We start from the raw sequence: 17,587 nt of genomic DNA on the forward strand, positions 1-17,587 counted from the left end.
CAGGCTTTCCACAGGTGCTGCGGAAAGCAGCGTTGCCATGTCCGCTTATTATAAGCGACTTTGGGCTTGTTTTCCTGTAAAGTTGCTTGTAAATATTGGTTAGTTGCGGGTTGCGGTTTTTTGGGCTTGTTTCTAAAGTGTTCTTGCTTATTTAGGCTTGCTTCCGATTTTTTTAAATTAATATTTAAACCAGTGGTTCTCAAATATTTTCTTGAAAATGTTTTGTGCCAGGGAGCCCTGTACCAGAGTTGTGTTGTTAGAATGAAATTAGCAGATCTACAAGCTCACAACTGTGAGCTTGTAGATCTGCTATTTTCAAATAGAGACATAAAGTGCTCATGTCATGTGGCCTAGTTGCTTCTTTTGGGCTTGTTTTCCTAGACCTGGTTGCTTATTTCTGTCACAAAATGTGGCAACACTGACGGAAATCAAGGTGACGCGAGGTTAGACCAGGCGGAAGTGGCTCGCCGTTTTTGAAAACAGTTGTCCGTCCGTCGTCCGCCATTTTGGTTCCTTTATTGCGTTTGCGTTGCTTTGAATGGGTTTGTGTTCAACGCAACGGCGACCGAGCCACAATGGAGGGACTTTCAGCGTCCACGTGACTTTTGTTTACTTCCTCTCGTCTTCTCTCGCCACGCAGCACGTGTTGCTAAAAGGTGAGTTAGTTCAGTTCCCTCCCCTCAATACAACTTGTCCCAGACAGTCCACACTCCACAGAACCTGGCTTTAACTTGTCCCAGTCCACAGGCTACTCTAGTCTACTCTACGAACCTGGCTTTGGTCAAATTTTAAGAGCATTAATGCAAATAAGGGCTAAACAACCACCCATATTCTTTGTATAACTATTTGAGTTTAAGTAAGTCTAAATTGTTGTACAATCCTCGCGACGATCATCATGAGTAGCTAAATATACATGTACGTACCTAGCCATGGATCACACGACGTTCCTCTGTCACGACCGTCATGGATGAACTTCAACCTGGTGTTTGCTCTTTCTCCCTTTTTGGCCCGTACATCTACATAAACGTTCAGATTTCAAATGTAAAGTACTTACCCCATGGCCACGGATGTTACAATTATGTACGGGCCCTCAAGAAGTACCCGTATCTTCCGTATTGTTCAATAAATCCGATCGGCGGCTATTTTCTCATAGAGTTATCATGTATCAGTGTGCAGTACACCTCCCAACCGATAGGGTCGCGTAGTTAAAAGCATATGGCGAAAAAATGAAGAAAATGGCCACCTATCGAATTAAAATGCTTTTTATTGAACAATACGGAAGATACGGGTACTTCTGAGGGCCCATAAATAATTTTAACATCCGTGGTCATGGGGTAAGCACTTAATGTTTGAAATCTGAACGTTTATGTAGATGTATGGGCCGTAAATGGGGAAAGTGCAAACACCAGGTTGAAATTCACCCATGACTGTCATGATATGACAGTCATGTACATGTTTCAGGGCTACATACAGACAGACTGTATGCAAATGAATCAAGACTTGTCCTATATGTGGTACCTGCCATATAGCATTCTGATAACTCTGCCCTGTGTTTACATAACAAAAAACATAACAATCATTCATCAGCCACTGGAGCAGTGTGGTGGTGTTTACCTGCAGAAACACATTGCCTTCTCGCTGTGGTGTTTTGACTGTTTGTGTTTTGGAAGCCCAAAAACATCCCTGTCTACCAAAACAAACAGTGACAACACCAAAATACAGCGAGAGGGTAGTGTGTTTCTGCAGGTAAACAACACCACCACACTACTACAGTGGCTGATAACTGCTGGTATAGAGGGAAATGATTGGGGAGGACCAATGGAGTCTCACTAGCTGTACCTACCTTAGCTGCAAGCAACTCTTAGATGCAATCTTTTAGTTGCAATACCAACCCTTGACAGCCCATTCATCCAAACAGAAAAGTCAGATCTGATTGTATTAAACAACGTTAAACTCTACAACATTGCAGCTCTACTGAAAGCTTGGATTATCCTCTTTGTATCTGCCAAGTTACCTTTTGTTTCATAAAAATCCACCGTAGACATGTTATGAGCTACTTTCTGTCAATAAATTCCGTGCAGGTGATTATTTTTCAAGTGTCAGAGTTTGGAATCGCTCGTCTCCTGCATTATGTGCAATTTCGAAACAGGTGGTACGTAGGACCATTGAGTGATTTCCAATGAGCGCTTCCAAACTCGAACACTTATAAAAATAATCACCTGCACAGAATTTATTGACAGAAAGTAGCTCAAAACATGTCTAGGGTAGATTTTTATTTAAAGGGATATTTCACTTTCAAAAAAACTTTTGGTCATTTTATCGTCTACTCAGGCCTTTGTGAACCCCCCAGACAGTTTTTAAGTTGCTTGATTCAGTATTTAGATATTTGATATTCATTTTAACAGACACGCCCCCATCCTATACAAACCCATTGTAACTTCAAACTTCATTTTAACCATGTTAGATTCATCAAAAATACCCGTCCTTGGTTCTGGTGACTCACCCTGCCCTCCTAATGCGTGAGGGGGCCGTGTTCCGATAATTTTTTCCATTTTTTTTATTTTATTATTTTATTGTATTTTTTTTTTTTCATTTAAAAAAATATATATTTAAAAAAAATGAAAAATGTAATTGAAAAAACACGGCCCCTCGCGTATTAGGGGGGTGGTATGAGTCACCAGAACCAAGGACGGGTGTTTTTGATGAATCTAACATGGTTAAAATGGAGTTTGAAGTTACAATGGGTTTGTATAGGAAGGGGGCGTGTCTGATTAAAGGTAGGGTAAGTGATTTGCGTTGGTTAAAATTATTGTTAAATAGCTCTATATTCTGATAGTACTCATTGCTATAGAGTGTTTGTTCAGTATTAGGAGTCTCCTTGTCTCTCCACCTCTTTATTAAACAGAAAATGCTTTTTCGTTTCAGTTTCATTTCCAATTTTATCCAACCAGGACAGAGAACTCAGAATCAGAATCAGAATCAGTTTTATTGTCACATCACAGGTTTACAAGGTAAAAGAGTGGGTGAAATTCTTTTTTGTACATCGTTCCCATCGCAACGTTAGTTTCCATAGAAAGAAGAGGGGGGGGGGAGAAGAAGAGGGTGGGGGGTAAGTGGGAAGGAGATCAAAACAAGAGAGCAACAGAAGGCCAGACAAGTTATCTACATATTTACAAATTACCTGAGATAATAAAAAACTAAAAAAACTAAACTAAGGTGCCTGAGCATAGCAGCAATGTATTGTATACTGTGCATGTTATACTTATACTGTGCATGATAGACAATGGACGTTAAGGTGCTTAGAGGAAAAGGAGCACAATAAAAAAGACCAAAAAAAGTCAGTGCGTTATACAAGGGATTAAGGTGCAAAAGGTCAGTGCGTGTCCACCTAGAGTGGACTGACCCTAGTATAATCCGCAAGTAGCTCCATGAGAGAGTGCAACAAAAAGTCATTTGTACCTGGTGTAGTCCACAGGTGTGTCCGAGGGGGGGGCTAAAGTCCGAGTCATTGTCCCTGGTATAATCCACAGGTGTGTTCAGGAAGAGCCAGAAAAAAGAAAAGGCTGCTGAACAAGGCCTATGCCTCATCCAGGCTTATTCCCCATTCAGCATTCTGACAGCAGCCGGATTGAAACTACACCAATACCTGGTGGTGGAACTCTTGATACTGCGGTAGAGCCCCTTGCCCGGTCGCGGTCGTTGTAGGGGGTTGAACAGTCTGTGACTTGGGTGGTGCTTGTCCTTGATGATGCGCTTGGCTTTGAGCACGCACCGCTTTTTGTACAGTTCCTGGAGCGCTGGGAGCTCGATTCCCATTATCCGCTCTGCCGATCGCACTACTCGTTGTAGGCTGATCTTTTCTCGGGCAGTGCAGTTCCCGTACCAGGCCGTGACACAGCCTGTTAGGATGCCTTCGACAGAACTGTTGTAGTACAGCCTGAGGATGCGACGTCCTACTCCGAGCTTCTTCAGGCGGCGGAGCCAGTACAGTCGCTGCTGAGCCTTTTTCCTCACGTGTGTGGAGTGCGTCTCCCATTTGAGGTCCTCCTCGATGTGTACTCCGAGGAACTTGAACTCGCTGACCCTTTCCACTGCAGCACCGTCGATGAGGATGGGCGCATGGTCTCTCCGCGGCCTCCTGAAGTCCACGATCAGTTCTTTGGTCTTGTCGACGTTAAGAGAGAGGTTGTTCTCCCGGCACCAGCGTGCTAGTGATTTGATCTCCTCTCTGTAGTCAGACTCGTCGTTGTTGACGATTCGGCCTATCACTGTCGTGTCGTCCGCGTACTTTATGATGGTGTTGGAGACATGTGTGGCTATGCAGTCATACGTGTACAGGGAGTAGAGGAGGGGGCTCAGCACGCATCCCTGGGGTGCTCCGGTGTTGAGGGTCAGGGGGTCGGATGTGATGCTGCCCATTCTCACCACCTGATGTCGGTTGGACAAGAAGTCCTGTATCCAGTCGCACATGCTTGGGTGTAGCCCTAGGTCTCTGAGCTTTTTGTCAAGTATTGCTGGGACAATGGTGTTGAATGCTGAGCTGTAGTCCACGAACAGCATACGTACATATTTGTCCTTCAGCAGCTTGTTGTCCATGTGCGAGAGGACGGTGTGGAGAGCCATGGCAATAGCGTCGTCGGTGGATCTGTTTTTGCGGTATGCATACTGCCACGGATCCAGCGAGGCAGGTAGCGTGGAGCTGATGTATTCCCTCACCAGTTTCTCGAAACACTTGCTGACGATCGGGGTGAGAGCAACAGGTCTCCAGTCGTTCAGGCATGTCACTTTGGCCTTTTTGGGAATGGGCACAATGGTTGACATTTTGAACCCTGCAGGGACCACAGCCAGGGAGAGGGAGAGGTTAAAGATGTCAGCGAAGACACCCGCCAGCTGGTCTGCACATGTCTTAAGGACCCGGCCTGGAATCCCATCAGGTCCGGCTGCCTTGTGGATGTTGACCCGTGTGAAGGCTGTACGCACTTCTCTCTCCGAGATGGTTAGAGGGTTGTCCTCTGCTGGTGCTGCTGATGGCCCCGCTTGGCTGCCGCGGTTGGAGCTGATCTCAAACCGGCCGTAGAAAGTGTTCAGTTCGTTGGGGAGGCAGGCAGGCGGGTTCACCTCGCTTCTGGTTCTTGTTTTGCAGTCTGTCAAGGTGTGTACCGCCTGCCATGTGCTCCTGATGTCGCCATTGCTGAGTTTGTCTTGCATCTTTTTTGTGTAGGCCTTTTTCGCCTTCCTGATGGCGCTGTTTAGGGCCGCGCGCGTCGTGTTGCGCGTCGTGTTTAATCTGTATCAATCAGGATACAGATTAAACAAGTGAAATTGGAAGTGATGACACTAAGAAATGAGCTGGCAAAATTGGAACTGGAACCCTATACAAATTAAGCTTAAAAATGGGTACTTTCTCCTGATTGGCTGAGATTCTGACACCTACCGAAAAATGTATTTTCTGTTTATTAAAGAGCTGGAGAGACAGGGAGACATCTGTTACTGAACAAACACTCTATAGCAATGATTACTATCAGAATATAGTATTTTAACCTTTTAACAAAATACTTTTTGTTTTAACCAAAAAATATCACTTACCCTACCTTTAAATGAATATCAAATATCTAAATACTGAATCAAGCAACTTATAAACTGTCTGGGGGGCTCACAAAGGCCTGAGTAGATGATAAAATGACCAAAAGTTTTTTTGAAAGTGAAATATCCCTTTAACACAAACTTTAGAGTTTAACATCATTTAATACAATCGTTTAATACAATCAGATTTTCGGTTTGGATGAATGGGCTGTCAAGGGTTGGTATTGCAACTCGAAATGCCAGAAAGCTAAAATTGCGGCGATACCTACCTGTTGATTATTAACTCATTGAGTGCCAGAATTATTTCCGGCTATGTGGTCCCAGTGCCAGAGATTTTTCAATTTATCTTAGATTTTCAAGTAGTCACAGAATTTTTATCTCCAGTATAATCGATTCCCTGATGGGTGCTACTGATAATCACTGAGGGTTGCACTCTGTGGTTTCACAAATGTCAACGAGGTCATCGCGACCGTGTTGACATTAATTGTCTGATGTTGAAAATAGCATGTCTGGGCCAGAAAAGCATAGTAAAAAAAAAGTGCTTAGGAGCCGAGATACAGCCTTTTTCAGTAATAAGTTAAACAAGGAGAGAATGGAGCAGCAAATCTTCAGATAATGATATCTTGGGTTCTTGTTTTTTTTTCATTGGCACGTGGCGCCATTGCGGTAAAACACGTGAAACACGTGTTTTAATTAACTGCACCTGTAACCCAAGCCTCTGTGACACAACCCACTGTTTGTATGTTATTTAGGCCACCATGACCACCACAGCCAAAACCATGAAGCCCTTTGGCCCAGAAGAGGCCCATGGGATTCTGGGTGCTTTACATCAGCCCGCAGTCTTCACCAACATGACGTGTAATTGGCCCGTTCGCCACTGGACTGCAGACCACCTGTCTGGTTGCCTTGGTGACAAGGTCATCAGATTCAGACTTGGGAGAAAAGATGAGACTAACAGTAAGACCACTAAAGAACACAAAATGTGGGTCATTTTTGGGGCCCTGATGCTGTTAATATAATCTGGCATCACAAGGCTTTCCATAGAGGCCTCCCATGTTTAGTGCTCGGATCCAGCCGACACACACACACACACAAACACACACCCCCCGTTTCTGTATCTTCTCTAGGCTGGAAACTGCTAAGCAAATTGATCCCAGTCTACTGTTGTTTGTATCTAATTTTATTGTACATAAGTTATGAAACTAACTTCTTTTACCCAATGGCTCAACAACACACAAGGTACCGTAGTCCAGGTGCCCTGAAAGTAATTCACCACAGCTTCATGTTTCGCATTTGAACGAATGCAGCTTATTCGATGCATAGAATTGTCCCGTGGCAGTTAAACAGATGCTTTTATCCAAAGCCGTCACAGATCAGAGAGCCCATTCATGTTTGGGATATAGCCCCGGCTAGGACAGAGTGTATAATCTTGGTGTTGCAATTACCATGCTCAACCAAGTGAGCCAGCATGACAAATGACCACCAGAAACCATACAATGTTCATTCTTTACTCAACCTCTGTACCCAAAATAGAAGTTCAGTTCAGCCACAATACATCCTAATTCCCTGCAGTGTAGTCCTGCTAGGTTATTATTTATTTATTTGTATTTATTTTTTACTGTTACTACTTTCTGGGAAATTTCCAGTGATTCCAGGATTACCATTTTAATTCATTTTAAACGTCCACATCACTTCCCTGTACTGAGCTTTTAAAGGGCTCTGCTCTGCTCTCAAACAGTCTCCAGACAACAACACACAATAATTAGATGTCATCTTCTGTTAGTTATTCTCTTAAAGTGACAAATTGGATTGTAGTCATCCAATCCAATGATGTATGAGCATGTCAGGGCAGTTGGTTTTGTCTTTTGTTGCCAGTGTGTTATGTCTTCCCGGCTCTAGTAATAAATCGTTAATTCTGCGGTAAATAACAGAAAACATGCTCTCTACCAAAAGCCAGCTAATTAGACTGCTAAATCAATTTTTATTGCTGCAGCAACCGACCGAAATATAAATCTCATCACCAAACCAGGGATTCAACACAAGGGGGAAAAAAAGGAAATGGGTGGAACAATGATTTATTCACACCATAAAATCCACCAGTGTTTAAAATATAATTATATGTCACCTTGATAATACAGTGTTGGGTGAACCTGATATGCAGTCTTCATTGATTTCAAGTCAACGGAGGGTAATTGAATAGTTTAACCCTTTAAGACCGGGAACGCATCTCTGTCATTTTAGATTTCTTTGGCTATTAAAAAATAGCAGATATACAAGCTCATAGCGCGGCACCGAGTGCCGCGCTATGAGCTTGTATATCTGCTATTTTCTTTTTTTAAAGCGAACATTGTAACTCAAATCTTTGCTTCATTTGATTCAACAAATGTCTTTTAAACAGTTTTTTTTTTAATAGTTATGTTGCTATAATATCAGTGGTCCTCGTTCATGTCAAGGACCCCCAAAATGATATGTATTTAGCCGTGGTCCCCCATCTCAAAATATGTCGTTCCAGGGACCCACCAGAAGCAAAGATTTGAGTTTTAAAAAATCGTGTTTTTTTGTTTGTTGAATAGCCCAAGAAATATAAAATGATACAGATGTGTTACCCGGTCTTAATGGGTTAAGCATTTATGATCATTGTAATCATATCCCCCTCCCCCCCCCCCCACTTCTCTCTCTCTTCCTACCAGCACCCCTATTTGAAACACAATGCTCCTATGTAGAGGCACAACTGGGGCAGTTCCTAAGCTGGGCCAATGGCCTGCCTGAGTCAGATATGGGGCCGCTCTGTGATTATCCCGCCTCAGAATACTGGGCCTACGCTGACTACAAGTACATCGCTTTGCTGTTCCAAGATCGGCCTTCCATGTTTGAGGTTAACTAACCCTGCTTATCACAAATGTATTCATTTAATTGTATTATTTAGTATTTCAAACTAAAGGAGCTTCCGTGATTTAGCAACCATTTCACCATCTGAAGAGCGCTTCCTTAGTCACTTATTTAGCTTTTGAGGGTCGGATGGATGAATTTTCACCTACTCTGTAGATAATTAGGATTAATCCAATGTCAGGATGTATTTTATAATGTCTGTTAATCGCTAGTATCGCTACCTTCAGTGTGACATACTGTAGGCGTCACTGGGAATGGCCTGTCATGTTTGCTGATTTAAAACCCCCCCTTGATTAAAATTCATGCTTGCCTCTCTTAAGATATTTTCCCCCTGTCCTCTTTTGTCTGAGGCTTAAAAGTCAGTTTGTGTCCAAAGCCACTGCCACACTTCCTGTTAATGCCATCACAGTGATAATAAATTCCTACTGAGACAATTTTACAGGTCTGCTAAAACCCATGCCTCTGAGAAGGCAAGGCAGCACCTTTTTAAATTGTGCAATAGCGCAATATAAAATGCTGCCTGAAGGCTAGATTGTCCAGACTGTCATTTACAGCGGCCTGAATTATATTGTTATTATGCTAATGGCCTCATTATCCAGAATGCTGCAGAGAATACCTGAGATGTATTCTGCTGCTCTGACAGTGAGTGATTGACACCCAGTGTTTGAACAAAGAGCCCGTAGACCTGCAGTTACACCCCTCATAAGGTTCTCTACTGGTTAGTTACATGTAATTGACCTTGTCAACGAAGCTTGTGCAATGGGGGTGTAGGTACAGTAATATGTGATCGTGTCACAGGTCGCCCCCGAGCTTTGTGGAGTGTTACATAGTACATACTGCATCACTCTAGCACTCTTTTTATGACATTCTTTTATTACAATTCTTTTTTTTTCTTGTCCAGTTTTCCACCCACACATCGTCTCTATACTGTAATAACATGGTGAACCTAAACAGATCCCAGCATTATTCGTTTTTTACCATATTCTAACCAAATAGTGCATGTTAATAGTATTTAAAAAGAAGTTATAATAAAGAAATAAACAATTTAAAAGTATTTTCAACATACAATACAAGTGTTAATAGTATTCAAAAATAAGTTATAATAAAGAAATTAAACAATTTAAAAGTATTTTTCAGCATGCAATACAAGGCAAATTTGCCATTACTTCCTCCCACTGAACGCTGTGCAACTTGCAGGATATTGTGTGGTCCGACTTTGGCTTCTTGGGACGCAACGGAAGAGAGAGCACCCTGTGGATTGGAACAGAAGGAGCCAACACACCATGTCATCTAGATTCTTATGGTTGCAACCTGGTGCTGCAGGTGCAAGGAAGGTAAGAACAGACGTGGATATTTGACCTCAGAGTTGTGTGAAATGCTGTGGCCTGACCTCGTCACACCCGCGTGGCAGTGCCCATTAAACCATTAAGGCCTGAGGTTCCGATTCTACAAAATGTCTTCTAAATCCAAACAGTTTTTTGAAAAACCTATGTTTCTATATCAGTGGTTCTCAAACTTTTTCATGTCAAGGACCCCCAAAATGATATGTATTTGGCCGCCGACCCCCATCTGAAAATGTTTTGTTCCACGGACCCCCAGAAGCAAAGATTTGAGTTACAAATGTTCGCTTTAAAATATATATATATATTCAAAGATTTGTACACATTTTCCACGATCAAAAAATAGCGCTATGAGCTTGTATATCTGCTATTCTTTGAATAGCCAAAGAAATCTTAAAATGACACAGATGCGTTCCCGGTCTTAATGGATTAATCTTTCACAGTGCATTTCAGTCTATGGGCACGAATAAAGCAGGGTAGAGGAACGGTAGGGACAGACAAAAGTGGTTGCAAATGATCCCAGTGGGGATTGGTGATGGAACTGTCCTGCCCGCCATCTATCTATTCACCTCTCTCCTAGCGTGGACGGCGCTCTTGAGAGACGAGCCACCTCCCTCTCCATCAGCCGTGATGGAGAGGGAGCGGTGAGAGTGCTATTTCCTTCAATGACTGATGGAGACAGAGAGAGAGCAAAGAGCACAACTGACTGAGCCACTTGGGCACAGAGTGTGGTCTGTGCCCAATAGCCTCGGACAAAGACAGTCATTTCTGGCACCCTCTCTCCTCACCCCATTGCATTACAGCGAGGCAGAGGTGAGGTGATGGAGATAAGAGCCGAGATGCCGTCGAGGCGGGAGGCGCAGACTCCATTGTGGAAGGTAGTGGGTTCTATGACAAAGCGATAAAAGGTCCCTTTGTATCTTATCGGTCTCCGCTGCTTACCCAAGTGGCCAACGATTTTTTTATCTCCCTTGTAATTGGGTCTGGAGCTCTTTCATTTGGAGGTGATCTGCAATTGGAAGGAGAAATGTCTCCGCCGGGTGTCTGACGCCGCCAATCTGTGAAAATATAACGGGCTGTCGATTGAGGCTTTTGTAACAATGGAAAATCAGTTGAACTTTGAATGAACTTTACCACGGAGTGAACCTTCTTTTTTTTTTTTTTTTTCTCTTCAAGGGTTGAATTCCTGCAGTCTTGAATAACATGTAGAGTACATTCACACTATCAGAAAAATACCTTTTCTAGATTTGATTGATCATTTGCCATTGACCATTTTATCATGACATTTTGTCTTAACACAGAGTATTAGTCATGTTTTGGTCAATTGCATGTCCTTTTAATTATGCGTGTGCTTAAGTCTTTCCAAATTGAACAATGAATGGGACTTACATTTTGTAGCTGTCGGTCAGAAACCTTGTATCTCCATATTTAATCTTTTGGGGGTTTTACTTTGGTCTGATGAAGAGCTGGTGGGGCTCGAAACGTCACGTCCAATGGTGGAAACCTGAAAGTTTTAAACTTTGGAGCACGATTCAGTGTACGGACTTTATTCTTTTTCTATTTTATACTTTGTCTTATGACATTGTCGCGGAAATAACCAATCAGCTTGAGCTTGTAGGTCAGGTATTTTAGTTATGTTTAACTATTTTTAGTTATTTTTTAGAAATTTCAGCCATGTTGACATGTGCAAAATAGGGATGCCAGGTTTAAATTGGCTACGTCTGTCTTTAGGTCTTGTAAATAGTTACGGTAATCAATAAAAAGTATTAACAAGAGCTTGTGACTAAATAATAATTACATTGGGTCCATTGGAACACACAGTGCTGAAAAGTAACCGTTTTGGACATTTCCGCCCAACAGTGAGGATTTACAACACAAATGATATTCCTATAAAAGATACAGGAAGGCCTATGTAATCACTTCACTAATTATTAAAATAATCAATTAATACCATGAACAAATTCCTAGACAGATAAATAATCATCCTACGTTCATTGAGTTATAATTCCATTTAGCTTTGTATCCTGCAGTCATATTTGACAGCGTGGTTTTCCTGTATTTCATGGAGGAAACGTTGGCACCTGTTCCCTCCTGAAGACACAGCCAGTTTGTACCCGACCCGGATTCCGTTTGAGGAGTCCAGTGTCTTCAGCCAGGTAGATGTTCTGCGACCAGACCTCAAGAAATGCCCTGCCTTTAGGATGGCTAGGGCTCATGTCTTCACTCTGCACCCTGGACAGGTCAGTACAAGTTCTCTGAGGAATTGTGGGGAAGTGTTTCAAAATTGCATGTCATTTCTACTGTTAACCCTTTTGATTCATGAGCATTTTCTTCACTTGGATTTTATGTTAGGACCCTGCTGTTACGTGGTTGCGTTGCTAAAATAGAACTGTTTGTACAATAGAGCTACACGCATAATTTTGTTGCATAGGAATGTTGACTTGTGATGCAAGATTTGAAGCAAGACAATGGTCATGATTAGTGATGTGATTGTTCCCAATGAATTCTGCCACTTTCAGTAACATACTTTCAGGAGATACACTGGAGTGTGCAAATGGAATGAAATTGAAAGGTTCACTATGCTGTTACTGTCCAATTTTAGACATCTAGTGGAATGTTAGCAGGGTCAAGAAGACTAGGCCAATAGTTCAACATTCAGCTCATTCAAATTCACCCTGTCTGCTCCTTCTCAGAAGAACCAGGTCAGCGCTGATTGAATGTGATAAGCAAGTTGTAAATGAGGTATGGTGCTGTCAAAAGTGTCTGCTATGATTACCAAAAAATGGCCTTGGCTAACTGTTATTCAAATGTCAGTCACTCTGATTTACTCCAACTCACTCTGCGGGGCTTTCTTTATGTATTCCACTCACCCTCGTATTATTCCTCTCGACAACCCCCTCTCTCTCAGCGTTGTTCAGATTCCAGCAGTGCTCTCCCTTGCTTTTCAAGAGTCAAAACAGTGACAGAGCAATTAGCCATCCATCTCGCTCACTATCTGCTGGCACTGGATCCCAGAAGCGTACTAAACACCCTCCTATCAGCACCGCCAAACACAACTGTCACCCTGTTTCTGCACAAATTGTCTGAGGAGGAAAAACAGAAGTGTAAGCTGCTGACCTCTAGTAGACTATATGAGTGGTTAACTACTTAAAACCTATATACTTGTGGTCATCTCTCTTTCAGCACATGGACAATGTATAACCAATATGTAATAGAAAAATAACTAACAATTGTAGAATGCAGCCTATTCGTTTTTGTTTTCTTTTTTCTTTTTTGTACTGTCCTGTTTTGTTGCTTCTGTCCCCCCCCCCCCCCCCACACTTTTATGTTTTGTCTTGTATTCTTGTATGTGTATCTGTCTTTTGAAAATCCTTTGTTCCAATAAAAATTTAGTAAAAAAAAAATATATATATATATATATATATATATATATATATATACTTAATTGACCAGGATCCCCCAAGGGTCTATACTTGGTCCCCTCCTTTTTTCCCTCAGCACCGAATCTCGTTGCCGAAAATAGCCAATCTCTAAGCTTGAAAGCTTCGCAACGAGACGTGTTGTGAGCTTAGACATCTGCTATTTCTGTAGAATGTTTGCCTATTATGACATGTTCAGAATAGGGACGCTTGGGTTCATCTGGTTAAATTAGTGAAACCGTAAGCACTGGAGAGGAGTGGACCACTTGCCCAGACTATTATTGAGGTCATTCATACAAAACGCTGATGAACAAAGCATTGTCTGATTCTGAATGATTGGCAACTGCTGTGATCAGACATTGTTTAGAGGCCTAGGCCTGGTCTCTCAACACCATCTCTCTTATTACTGCCATTTCCTCTGTGCAGTTTTGTTGCAATAAGCTCGCACCTGTCCCAGTCGGCCCCTATCAGCGCCAAGATCATAGCAATATTTCACTTGTTGTTTAGATGCTGAGAAACTGCCACAGTACACATCACTTTCCCAACCAGATATTGAGAGATAGGCATAAGCAACTCAAACCCAGCATGCAGCATTCCTCCTCTCTGGGCAAGGTGCAGGGCATGAATTAATTAGGACAGCCGAGGAACCAGAAATCAATAAGTCTTGCCCGTTTAAAAAAAATGGGAGACTTTATGAATGGCTGAGCCATTCAGTCTGTGTGGAAAAAGACACATGCTGCCATCATGTGGATGTTCCCTGTAACTACAGTATGCAATGCCCTATTCAGGTAGATACTGTTTTTTAAACAACTGACAACTGTCTCTGGTTTATGGACCATAGTAGTAATGTGTGACATCTCGAGATCCTCTGACATTTAAATGCTTATTGGTTCTCCTCAGGTGCTGTTTGTCCCCAGACACTGGTGGCACTATGTGGAGTCAGTCGATCCTGTCACAGTCAGTGTCAACACCTGGATTGAGTTGGTGAGCTGAACCTCTGAACTGTTCAAATGAAAAGAAGTCACATACTCGGTCAAAACATTGATTTGCGCTTAGGTCACAATCACACGAGACCCGTCGCTACTTGCTCAGACGCTTCATAAACACCTTGGCAAATGAGCTGTGTCCCTGAGTATGGGTTAAAACGTTTATCCGTGTCAAAAAACTGCTAGAAAAACGTGTTTCTAGTGACACGTCTCGGTGTGATCACCACCTTAGTGCTCCAAGATGATGACTCCTTCGAGCTTTGAGTAATAAACAGCCATGGAAGGAGTAGGAGTTACTCCCACCATAATGATGAGTGTGTCTGCACAAACAAGGCATAAACCCCTGTTGGTGCCAGACAACTATCTATTCAGAAGGCAGCTCACTCTCTAGCCTAGTCTGCAAGGTCTCAGACACTACAAACCGCCCCAGACTACATATTGGTTTCATTTCCTTAACCCACTGGACTTCTAATCTTTTTTTGAGGGAGGGTGTGCTTTTTCACTCAACTTTCCTCTTCCTGGACAGGAAGAAGACGATGAGGCCAGAGTGGGTGAGGCCGTGACCAAAGCTGTTGTCTGTGCCCTGAAAACTACGCCTGGCAGCGACAACAATGACAAGTGGCTCAACCCCACAGAGGTAGCTATTAAACGTTTTTGAATTATAGCTCTTCTTACCTCTGCCAAAGGAGGTAATGTTATCACGGCGTCTATTCATCTGCCTTGTCTGTCGGCGGGGTATCTTGAGCCGTTATGAACAGATTTGTACAAATCCTGGTTGCAAAGTTGATCCTGGAGCCTATTAACTCTTCACACTGATTGGTCATAAGGGGGCGTGGCAGTGTGCAGGGCCTGTCACGAAAATGCACATCTGTTTATAAATGGATTAACATAACTACTTAAAGGTTTATAATATACTGGTATATGAACTGGTCAAACCGTTTTCCTTGTCAAGAGGCCACTGAGTGTTGGGAGTGGGACCCCTTGTGTTTTTTCTCTAGCCCCCCTTCTGACAAAAGCTGATACCCCCGCACACACACACACACACACACACACACACACACACACACACACACACACACACACACACACACACACACACACAAAATCCTCGAACTTTTAGAATTCTGGCACGCTCAGTTTTCTTTTCACTTTGCAATGTACCCACACATCGCTACCCGACCTGCCAACACACACACTCACACATAAGACGAATAGCGAACACAAGCTCACGTGTCACTTTGTTATGTATTGCGAGCCTGTAGATCTGCTATTTTTGGGTACTTTTTGAAACCTTTTGAAAGAATGTTGACTAGTTTTTGACAACGACATGCCCAAAATAGCAATGCCAGGTTGAAAGTGGTTAGATTGTTTTTTAAACGATGTTATTACTGTGCTTCACAATGATGTGCCATGTGGTAGTTAGCTATGTTTAAGTTACAGGATAATAGATTCTGTGTGACAGGTTGGACTGATATTACATTGATTACATACAAAGGGAGGCCTGGATCCCAGGTTGTGAAAAACTGGGTTAATGGATCATGAAGTTCTATTGGCCAAAAGGGGACGTAGTGCCAGAAGCACTGCAAAACCTGACACCTTGACACCTCCGTCAAGTACAAAAACACGAGTTAAAAAACACGCTTCTAGACAGCTCGTCTCTGAGGAGCGATGCTGTAAGAAGCTGAAAGTGGCTTATACTATACGCGGTCACGGCTTAAAAGTGTATGGGTAGACGGGTCCACATGCAGACAAAGTCTCACTTTCTTCATTCCCTGTGTAAAGGTTGGTAGCCTGGTAGCTTCTACCACACAGAACTCACACATCCGTTCCTCCTCCAGGGGGAGAGCGGTATTTGCAGTACATTCAGAGCCTGAGGTGCCATATGGAGGCACAGATCAGAGGAAGCTGTTCCTCCCACTTGGCAAGAATCCAGAGAAAGTGTAAAGCCCTGGCTGTATGGAGACTGAACACAGACTTAACTTGAGATTCTTTCTCAGAGTCGACGATTGAATGCTTGGATTCTTTCCAAGCTAGGCGGTTTCCCACCAGTGTAACGGTGGACCCTCAACAGACCAGCTTTCAATTTAGGAGAGGCTTTCAGTTTAGAAACGTATATCCCGATATTTTATGTTGGTTACCACTAGAGCCAGGCCGATATATCGGTTTGGCTGATATATAGGCCATTATTTGCCTTTTTTTACGACATCGGTTTATCTGCAATTATGCAGCCGATGGGTCCCGATTTTTCTCAAATACAGATTTTTAATACAACATTTTCAAAAAATGTTGCACTTTTTCACAAAATATTGGTCAAAACATCTGGCATCGTTCAGGCTCTAGTTACCATCAAAGCTGTTGTGGTTATAGTGCTTCACAAGGGTATGGGTTATGTGCTTCACAAGGGTATGATTTATGTGCTTCACAAGGGTATGATTTATGTCAACTTGAATTAGACATAAACAACGTAAATTAAATGTAAACAGGAATACTGAAGGATGCTACTATAATAATAACCTCTGTGATATTGTCACAGGAGGACAAAGTGGCGTCCCACGATGAGAACATGCATCATGTGAACCTGGCGGTGCAGGCCCGTATGGAAAGAGAGAGGTGCGGGCAACGCAGTAAACACGCCCACTCCTTTGGAGGACGTGGGCCAGTCAAGCGTGACTCCAGCGGGGCGGAGAAAAAGAACAGTGGCTCGTCCGGGAACCCTCCGTCGTCCTGTGCCGTTCCGTTTGGGCCTCATCTCATCCCGGTGCCCCGTGATCACGTGGATTCACGTAAAGGAAGCGGGACGAGTCCTCTCGAGCTCCGTGCGGCTGAATCTCGGCCAGGCCAGCCGTCCGCAGACTGCGCCGTGGGCCCAGATGGAGCACAGACCAGCAGGCCCACACCCGCTGGCCGACTCCAGCCTGAGACGCAGGAATGTAGGCCACGTGGCTGTGAAAACAGGACTCCAGAACACAGCGTGGCTGAAAAGGCAGAGGGTGGCGGCGCCGTGTATTCCACTCACAATCCACACTTCTCAATCACCACCAATGACTTAATAGAGTGCCTGGTGCATCCTGATGTCATCGCTCGTGTCACCGAGCTTTTGCTAGATAAGCAGAGGCAAGGTCACAGTATCACCACAGCAACTTAACGTTTCTATTCAATAATAAATATATACTCATTTATAAAGCTCATGAGTCCATATCAACTTGAGGATTTGTCATAATTACAAGCAGGGTGTACTCTTGACATTGACATAGCACTGACGAAGGTCCTAGGACCGAAACTTTTGCTTTTTTAATTCACCCCTCACTATGAGCACCGAGCACACTATGATATTTTCTAAAGTCTGTCTAAGGAGTTTTCCTTAATCTTT

The 17,587-nt window shown here is 43.1% G+C and overlaps 1 protein-coding gene across 1 annotated transcript; it reads left to right on the forward strand.

Moving 5' to 3' along the window:
• Positions 1-506: 506 nt before the first annotated feature.
• hspbap1 (hspb associated protein 1) lies at positions 507-17,536 on the forward strand. Its single transcript, XM_080457199.1, has 8 exons — positions 507-656; positions 6,336-6,540; positions 8,274-8,458; positions 9,670-9,806; positions 11,881-12,052; positions 14,132-14,215; positions 14,744-14,854; positions 16,751-17,536. The coding sequence occupies exons 2-8, from the start codon at positions 6,342-6,344 to the stop codon at positions 17,360-17,362; spliced, it is 1,500 nt and encodes a 499-aa protein (XP_080313325.1). The 5' UTR covers positions 507-656; positions 6,336-6,341; the 3' UTR covers positions 17,363-17,536.
• Positions 17,537-17,587: the final 51 nt, after the last annotated feature.

The sequence above is a fragment of the Gymnoscopelus braueri genome (genome assembly GCF_963280865.1).
Source record: "Gymnoscopelus braueri genome assembly, chromosome: 18".
Taxonomy (NCBI): domain Eukaryota; kingdom Metazoa; phylum Chordata; class Actinopteri; order Myctophiformes; family Myctophidae; genus Gymnoscopelus; species Gymnoscopelus braueri.

Bases quoted from the DNA above. Each gene is read 5' to 3' on its own strand.
- hspbap1 (XM_080457199.1), top strand. From the start codon at position 6,342: ATGACCACCACAGCCAAAACCATGAAGCCCTTTGGCCCAGAAGAGGCC. The intron at 14,216-14,743 runs GTGAGCTGAACC...CTTCCTGGACAG, and splicing joins TCAACACCTGGATTGAGTTG to GAAGAAGACGATGAGGCCAG. The intron at 14,855-16,750 runs GTAGCTATTAAA...ATATTGTCACAG, and splicing joins AGTGGCTCAACCCCACAGAG to GAGGACAAAGTGGCGTCCCA.